Source organism: Chelonoidis abingdonii, chromosome 5 (genome assembly GCF_003597395.2).
Source record: "Chelonoidis abingdonii isolate Lonesome George chromosome 5, CheloAbing_2.0, whole genome shotgun sequence".
NCBI lineage: Eukaryota > Metazoa > Chordata > Testudines > Testudinidae > Chelonoidis > Chelonoidis abingdonii.
The window spans coordinates 42238061-42247744 of record NC_133773.1 but is presented as its reverse complement, the minus strand read 5'-3'; the positions used below and the strand labels follow the sequence as shown (position 1 = coordinate 42247744).

General features: G+C 41.4%; 1 protein-coding gene across 1 annotated transcript in view; it reads left to right on the top strand.

The window, feature by feature from the left end:
• The first annotated feature begins 853 nt into the window (after window positions 1–853).
• Window positions 854–9684, top strand: part of TNIP3 (TNFAIP3 interacting protein 3) — a 123388-nt gene continuing 114557 nt past the window's right edge. The window contains exon 1 of the mRNA XM_032762526.2: window positions 854–871. Coding sequence (XP_032618417.2) covers window positions 854–871 — 18 coding nt within the window. The remainder of the gene's footprint in view (window positions 872–9684) is intronic.

The window sequence follows — 9684 nt, the reverse complement described above, 5'->3', positions numbered from 1 at the left end:
CTCTGTGGAAACGACCGCTGAATCCCCTTCATTGTTCTTTCCACTCCTGCTTCACTAGATTGATGGATTCCGAGGCCAGAAGGGGCTATTATGGTCATGTAATCTGACCACCTGTAACAACACAGGCCATATCATTTCCTCCCAAAAATTCCTAGAGCGGATCTATGCTCTCAGGTATGTTATAGGATATAATAGTGCATCTCATTTCCAAAGACCCTTTAGAAAGTTCCTTGGAAAAATTCTGAAACATCAGTAGTTCAAGAAAACTTGAACATGGTTTAAATGGTCTTGCCTAGTCTCAGCTCTGTAGTCACAATTCTTGTGAAAGCTTCATTATGTGTCCTATAAAATCACTCTAAACTGTTCTTGACTATCTTAGGCAACTAAAAAAAATCTGGCAAATTATCCCTAAATGCCATCACGGACATTAACAGTCTATATATCAGACTGAATGTCTAGGTTATAAATCACTTCCTGAAAGCCTCCAGATATCCCTGTTTTTTTTCTTGCTTAGCATATTTGCATCTGTACAAGTTCTGAGACCCCAAAACCCACAAAGTACAAAAAGTGTTAAATGTATTTTCAATCACTATTGCTTCAGTTTGTTTGTTTGATTTATTTATTTATTTATTTGGAAGCAGGAAGTTAGATTACATTGTAAGCAGAGTCAGGATGAGCTGTACCCTGACATCTGGTGGTGAATTATGGGAAGTGTGGAAAGAATGTCCGGAATGTGAAATCTCAGATATTTGCATAGGCACGCCTACCCCATACACATCCAGATGCCGAGCTGTGGACTGATTTGTGAAAGAATGACTCACCTCAGTTGGTGTGGTAACTTGCAGACAAGGACATGGCCAAACCCAGTGAGGTGAGTGAGTTGGGGACAGGTATTCTGGTGCTGGTGGCGCAGGCTGCTGTGGAGCAAACACCAGTTCACCTACCCTCCTCTCTCCACTGTGGAATGTCAAGACAGTTGATATTTTTTTATTCCCTTAAGATCTAGATACAGGTATTACTGAACCACTTATGGCTAATGGGGCACTAGGCTCCCTACTAGTGTGCTGAGAATAAGAGCTGAAATCACAAAAAGATGAAATTACTGACTGAGCGGGAGCATGATGTGTGCTACTAGGGATGCCTGAGCTAGACCGTGGACAAGAGCAGCCTGCGGAGTGGAGCATTTGGGGATGGCTGGAGGAGACACAGACAGCTGGCGGCGCGGAGCGGACTGGCAAGATGGAGTAGCTGTGAACGGGTGAAGCAACACCAGAGGAGCAGAGCAAGCGTGTGAGAGACAACTGGAGCAGCTCACAAGCAGCTGGTGGAGCGGAGTGGAGCGGAGCAGTTTGTGAGGACGGCCGGAGGAGCAGAGTGGAGCGGCTGGTAAGGCGGAGCAGTTCGTGGAGAAGGCGGAAGCAGAACCCACGGAGGCAGGCAGTTGGCCCTGGACCACGTAAGGTGCCCCTTTCACCCAGGCTGGGGGAGGGACCTCTACAGATAGACTCTTGAATTCTGGGGTGGCATTGACCAGAGACTTTTGGTTGTTGGACTTTGGAGTGATTGGACTTAAGACCCTAAGGGGAAAAGGACATTGCCAAATGTACTTGGGGGTGGGTTTGTTATGGTTTGTGTTCTCTGTTTGCCCTGGTTGTTTCTCAATGGGATGGCCGCATTGATTCCTTCATTTATTAAAAAGACTTTGCTACACTCAGACGCCGTGGCTTGCGAGTGGGGAAGTATTGCCTCCTAGAGGCGCCCAGGAGGGTGTGGTATATAAGTGTCCCAGGTCACTGGGTGGGGGCTCGAGCCAGTTATGCATGGTGTTATTGAAACGGAACCCCTGGATACTGAACCTGGCCCTTGTTGCTACCAACTCAGAGGGGCAGAAGGGTTACAACATTTTACATGAAGCAACTTCAGAGACTTGCAAACCGGACTGATCAAGGTTTCTACTTACAATTTGGTACCAGATCTTATCATGCTTTCCCTCTTCAATAGCATTGTGAGGCTCTGTAATGCATGAAAGGGCCTGATTCTCTGGAACAAGGCTTTCCCAAGAAGAGCTTCCAAGGGTCCTAAAAAGACAGTTCTCAATGAGAAACTTCCAGAAAACCACAATATCTGTAAACTACAGTTTTCAAATGTTTCTTTGTAAATCTAACCACTTGTCCCTATAATTTTTCAACCAGTGTCTGAAATTCCTTGTCTCTCCTTGTGATTTTTCTTTCTTTCCTGATGATCCCCTATAAAGTCTCTACTTTACTTCAAAATCCCACCTCTTCTTCTGCTGAACATCTGATCTGTTCTGAAATTGTTCCTGAAAACAGTTTAAGAACAAGTGCTAAATATTGTCCTGCATTGAATAGGTAATGCCTAGATAAATAAACTGAAATGTGTCCACTTATGAGAAACTATTCCCCCAGTGATATTTGGTTAACTGTTTTCTAATATCATACAATCATTTGTCTTCATGTTTGTGTTTAGAAATCCATTACCAAAGTCACCATGAGGAAACAGCAGCTCCCTGACTTTTGGAAAATGAAGTGAAGTTCCTTATGCCAGAAGGGCTGATTTTTTTTTTTTTTTTTTTTGTAACTGGTAATTCTCCATTGCAGTGCTGTAATATATAAGAAGCCATTGCTCCAGAGCTCTGTCAGGGAGAGTAAGAAAAGGACCTGCAGCCTTTTTAAACTATTACAAAAAGGCAGTTGGGAAAGGTTCCCTGCCTGTTCTCACCACCTTTGTGGGGGTGGTCTCTGTGACGAGTTAGATCACAGACCCCCCTTGGGAGCTGCCACTTTATGTGCCAAGACTACCTCTACTCCTGCTTTCCCTGCCAGCTTGGGAGCCAGACATGCTGGTCTGCTCTAACACAGATCCAGGATCTGAATTACTTGCTCCAAAGCTGCAGGTTTACCTGAAAGCAGCTATCAGAAGTGTTCCTGTCTTTAACACTCAGATGCCCAACTCCCAGTGGGGTCTAAACCCAAATAAATCGTTTTGCTCATAAATTATTCACCCTTTATAATACTGATAGAGAGAGATGAACAGTTGTTTACTCCCCCAGGTATTAATTATTAACTCAGAGTATGTATTAAGTAAAAAGTAATTTTATTAAATACAGAAAATAGGATTTAAGTGGTTCCAAGTAGTAACAGACTGAACAAAGTCACCAAGCAAAATAAAATGCGCAAATCTATGTCTAATTACACTGAATACAGATAAGATCCTCACCAGTCCCAGAATGCTCCCCTTTACAGACTAATCTCCTTTTAGCCTGGGTCCAGCAATCACTCGCACCCCTTGCAGTCCCTGTCCTTTGTTCCAGTTTCTTTCAAGTATCCTGGGGCCTGGAGAGGCTCTCTCCTTAGCCAGCTGGAGACAAAATGGAGCGGGTGTCCCAGGGACTGAAATAGACTTTCTCATGTGGGTGGAGACCCCCTCCTCACTCCTATGCAGAGTCCAGCTCCAAGATGGAATTTAGGGGTCACCTGGACAAGTCACATGTCCATGCATGACTCACAGCTTTTACAGGTAGCAGCCATTGTTTACATGCTACCTTGAATGTCGTCAAGTAGACTTCTTATGTGGACTGGAGCATTCCAAGATTCATTGTCCTTTAAGCGTCTCTTGATTAGGTACTTTCCTCCAGGAACTGACCAAATGCTCTACTAAGGTTATTTAGAAATCAAGCCAGTACACAGCCTATATTCATAACTTTGAATACAAAAATGATACATGCATACAAATAGGATTAATAGATTCAATAGATCATAACCTTTTGAGATATGTTATATGGCATATGTAGCATAAAACGCATTCTAAACACATTTCCATAAAACCTTATGGGAGGTACCGTCACAGTCTTCATCTGCCATCCGGGCAATGCCAAAATTCCCATTGATTTTAATGGGAACAGAAGAGACCTGTAAACTACAAAATGTACAGCAGCTGGATTATTGCTCACTTCCAGCTCATCCAGGGGAGGGTGTGTAAAAGGAGTGGGTTTAAGGAGTATAGCAGCAATTAAAAATAAGAAGCTCAGTCACCTGCACATCTACCAATGTGATATATTCCATCATATGCCAGCAATGCCCCTCTGCCATGTACATTGGCCAAACTGGACAGTCTCTATGCAAAAGAGTAAATGGACACATCTGACATCAGGAATCATAAACCAGTAGGAGAACACTTCAGCCTCTCTGGCCATTCAATAACAGATTTGAAGGTGGCAATTTTGCAAAAGAAAAGCTTCAAAAACAGACTCCAATGAGAAACTGCTGATCTTGAATTGATATGCAAACTAGATACTATCAATTTCGGCTTAAATAGAGACTGGGAATGGCTGAGCCACTACACACATTGAATCTATTTCCTCCATGTTAAGTATCTTGTCAAACTGTCTTAAATGGGCTATCTTCATTATCACTACAAACGTTTTTTTTTCTCTCCTGCTGACAACAGTTCATCTTAATTAGCCTCTTTGAGTTGGTTGGGCAACTCCCACCTTTTCATGTTCTCTGTATGTGTATATATATCTCCTTACTGTATGTTCCATTCTATATATCCGATGAAGTGGGCTGTAGCCCACGAAAGCTTATGCTCAAATAAGTTTGTTAGTTTCTAAGGTGCCACAAGTACTCCTGTTCTTTTAGTCCTAAAATTGCAACTCTGCAACTTTCTGCTATGGAGCAGATTCATTTTAAAGAAAGGTGGAGGAGGGAGGGTTTCTGTAGCAGGCCAAGCTTTCTGAGGAATACAAGCCACGGTCTGAGTCTGGAAGGGCTCATCTTCAGCTTGGAAGGCTGCAGTCACGTTGCGCTGAAATACATAGGTATGATGAAAATTCTGCGCAGATCTTACTGAATTGGGCAATAAGAAAATGACCCATCTGTTGTGCAGTGAAAGCTCCACTCCATAAATCAGATGTAACAAGCTTGTGAGCTGCAGAAGTTTTGTTTTTTAAGGCTGCACTTTTAATATAAAACTTCAAATTTGGAAGCGAGGGGTCAGATGAGGAGTGTAGTAGGAAAATCTGCTAACAGGATGGTGAAGTCGGGGTACCAGACTCAGTCAGTGAAGAAGGCTGAATTCCATTTTTAATTTTGGTCCCTAAGATACGGTATAAATTTAAGACTACGTTTTACCCTTCATCCTCAGTAATCTCTCACTGATGTCACTGGGAGATTTGCACAAAGATCAAGAGTAAAATATAACCTTCATGTACTAATACGTTTAGTTAGTACTTATCCAGTATCCTCTACTTTATTGCCACATTCAATTTACTGTGTAGGAAACTACTCGTATTCATGACCTTTTCTGTTTCTTTCCTGGTTCTCTCTTCTATCCACATCCTCCTCTCTCACTTTCACTTGTCTTTGTATTCCCCTCACTGTCTGTATTTCCTCCTCTGCAGTAGCCCATGAACTCTAGTGGCTTCCCTTTCATATGGGCTAAAATGATCAGCAGTGAAATGCTGATGCTGAAGTGTCTTCATCGGCTGTAGAGTTAACACTTCAACCAGATTAACTGGAACTGGGGGAACTTCACAGCTCTGATTCATTATTTCAGGCTGTCTGAAGACCTCAGTGCATCAGTTACTTTTGGTTCTTATTTGGAAGGTTAACTTTGCTACTACTCTTTCAGTTAAAAAGCTTGAATGTCATGTGGGCCATACAAATATATCAAGATGATTGGATGTGGCTGGGTATTTGACATTGCTAGTGTAGCCTTCCCCATATATATGCTTAAACTTTCAGAGTTGCTAGCAGGTGTTGGTTAGACCAGCTCAGATTCCATTTTTCCCACTAAGATTCACTTACATCTTACTGATATGCAGCCTGCTCCACTTAATACATTACTTTAGATTTGGCCTTCAGTTTTGTAATACACATGAGGTAACAGACAGAGGGTTTGCCTGGTGCCTCAGTGGGAGTCACTAGTATTGCTTCAAATACAGTTTGCAATCATTCCAAACAAACACACAGGCACAGATCCTCAAAGGTATTTAAGCACCTGAAATCAATGAGTTGGGTGCTTAAATATCTTTGAGAGTCTGGGCTAAAATGTCTTAATCCTCAATAAGGATGGCACATATATAAGATCCAGAGACACGCTTGTGAGTCTGTATAAGTATACATGGTAGTATGATTTGCATAGGTTTGATAAGAAAAGAGTATAACAGCTCTGTCTGTCTTCTCTAGCTCTGGGCTTCTATGAGTATTGCTGCTGCCATTAGCCAAACTTGCAGCTTCAGAACAAACATTAAGAGAATATAATTTATTTTAGTGACTCAAATAGTCACATTAAATCTGTGCCTTGCTGCAGACTTTCTATTTGAAGAGGGAATGTGTGGCAAAATGGGAGTAAATTTCTTTTTCTGCTTGAGTTTTGTGGTGTTGCACACCTCACACCGTCATGGTGCCACAGCAAAAGATCAGCTACACAAAGTCATGCTTCTGCACCATGGATTAGATATTCCACTCTCTAGTTTACAAACATACATGCAACTAATTTATATTGTAAAGGCTCTTGAAAATGAACCACATACTTAACAGCAGAATTCTCTGTGAATGCTTGTACAAGTGAATTCTCAATTGGGCTGGGAATTGAGGAAAAAAGAACTGCCAGTAAAACACTCAGGTGTTTTTACATGACACACTGTGTTGGTCCATTAGTCTGTTTCAGAATGATCATTTGCACTGGATGCTAAACTCCAGCTGAGAGCAAACGAGGTTCTGGCTGGCCTCAGCCTCATTTGTTATGGATGAGCTACCCTAGATAATTGGCTAGGGATTAGGTGGCTTGGTTGAGTTGTCGGACCCAGCTGGGGCAGAGTTGGGTGATTTCCATAAGGTTTGGAAGAGCTCACTTGGGAGGTTGTCTCCTGTAATGAGCCCTAACGAACAGGGTAGCAGGAGAGGCAGTGCTGACTCCTGGCCAGACCCAGGAAAAGGCCAAACCTCAGGCAGACAGCCTAGAGAGAGATTGGGAATAAGGATCCACAGTGGGGATAGGATTCTGGGGAAGAAGCCCTAAGGGTCAGTGATTTGGGTAGGAGTTGGGCCTCCAGGGAGAAAGTGGCTAGAGAACTCACACACTGGATGTGGGAGACCAAGTTCAAATCACCACCACCTGATGTGGAGCTAGGGTTTGAACGCAGATCTCCAATGAGTATCCTAACACTGGACTAAGCGATATTCTGGGGTGGGGTCTCAATTATTCCCATTGAAGCTGTTCCACTTTGCATAACTGCTTAAACAGTTATTGGCCCAGTGAAAGTGAGCGACTCTAAAGCACAATGGGATGCAGACTCCAGTCCCTTCTCCAATTCTTATAGAAGTACTAAGAGTGAGGACTTGAATCCAGGCCTCCCATATCCTGGTGAGTGCTCTAACCATTGGGCTATTGGATATAAGTATATCAGCTGCAGTACTACCATTACCTTGCTAGAAATAGCTGACCTGGCTTAAACTTCTAACTCCAGCACAAGATTTCAGGCTGTGAATCCCCAGGCAGAGATGTGAACCTAATTCCCAGGGAGGAATGGTAAGGCCCCGCTCCTCATCTTACCTAAAGTAGGAAATAAGAAATGTTAACTCTCTGCTCAGCATATTGGCTTTTTTAGATCCCATTCATAAGACTTGTCTACATAGAGAGTTAGTGAATGGCAAGCCAGGGTGTAAATCTGTAGCGCATAGCTGGCATTTATCGATGTGCTGCATGTACTGTTCTACCATGCACTAAAAGTTGTGTAGTGTGATTTGATGTACTTTCATTTTCCGAGATGCTGTGTATACCTTGAATGACTTAATCTACAAATGATTTACCTGCTTTCTTAGTTCAAGAACAATTGCATACTCAAAGATAAGCTCCCAATTACACTTGGACCTTGAGCTGCCTTTCTTCTTGTTAAAAATCTGTCCCTGAAGCATTTGTTCTGAAAGGTGAAACAAAGCCAGCAGAGGCTATCATTTAACTAAAATTCTTGATGTGTCTCTGGTGACATCATGTGGCATATTTGAGTGGTGGTTTTTTTTTTAGGAACAGATCTGTTGCAAATAAAAATGAGTTGTAGAAGAAACCTACTTGGTGGTTTATTTGAGCAGCACTATATTTTAGCCAACTCAGTCTTCTAAATAAGCAAAGTTTATTTCACAGAGGAAATATAGTAGGGGAGCAGTGAGGGTACATCGCTCCTAAAATATATCTTAGCATGTTGTCAAATCTTCTTTTGGGGTTTAGACTTGATCTCACTTTAAGAACAAACAGTTTGAGTTACTAGAAGTGAGGAATAAAATATGTTGTTTGAGGTGCTTTTTAGTATCCATTGAATAAAAACAGGAGTGAAAGATGACCTAGCACTTCTTCATAATGACTTAAATGGAAAAAAAGGCTTTCTGATTTTGTGCACACTGTCAGGTTCTTTCAGCAAAACTTGTAGAATGATCACTTTCGGAGACAAAATATCCAGATTCAGGATTCAGATTTAATTGACAAATGCAAAATAATATCAAATGAGCTAAACACGTTCTCTTAAAACGAAAACCTTACATTTTCTATTGCAGTAAAAAGTCTATTGCCTTGCACATTATGCTCCAGTTATACTGGACAATATGCCATCCCAATCTATTTGAGCATTGGTTTGTCACTGATGTATCTGCGTTTTTGACCAACACATGAGATATCCCCCTGCACCCAACATAAACCTCTCTTAACAGCTTACCACTGAGAATATTGAAGGGACAATGAATAATTGGATTTCTTCTGCTCAGTCTTTAGGGTATAGAGCTGGTCTTTTTTTTTCCCCTAGTGTTTTCCCCATTGAAAATGGCCTTGTTCTTAAATAGAAAATCTTGAAGGGGAAACTCCCTCAATTTTATATTGTTTACAATGGCGTTGTAAACATGTTGGACCCAGGAGACCTGAAGAAGAGCTCCACGTAGCTTGAAATCTTCTCTTCTCAACAGAAGTTAGTCCAAAAAAGATATAAAATGAGAGACTGGGTAGGTGAGGTAACATTTATGATATTTAAAATATATATATATTAATTAAATTAGGGGTATTTTGACTACTTTAAAAAAAAAAAGCCTCTTCCTTCCCCAACTTTTTTCAGCCTTTTTTGAAAATCATTTTCACCCAGTGTGACTGGTGGCTTAAGAAAAGGAAAAGTAGGAGGTGAAGGGGGGGGGGGGAGGGAGACTAACGTGATCAGTGAGAACTTGTTTTCATCCAGCAGAGTTAAAATAACGTTGTGACCCAGCTCTTTTTAAAGGCTTGCCTTACATCCTTTAGATACCTTTAATCTGTATCAAAACTGTTCTCCATATTTCCTAAATGGTACTTTCTGCTTTTACTCAATGGTACAAAAAGGTTATGGAAGTGAAATAACTTTGATACAACAAACTAGGTATTGGGTACAAGCTGTAGAAAATGAACTCTGACTTAGAACAAAGCTTGGATAAAAGTGCAGGCCCATTAATGGTGTATGTGCTGTATATTCTTACAAAACAGAAAAAATATTTTAGTATGAATCACTTTCAGTATAAAAACACTGAGTCAGACAATTTACTAAATGAATAAACTTGAGAGTTTGGTTTCAGTGGACATGACTTCCAAATTTCAGTACCCTTTTCTTCACTCACATTAACAACTTCACTTTTGTGCTTTGATCATGAAAAT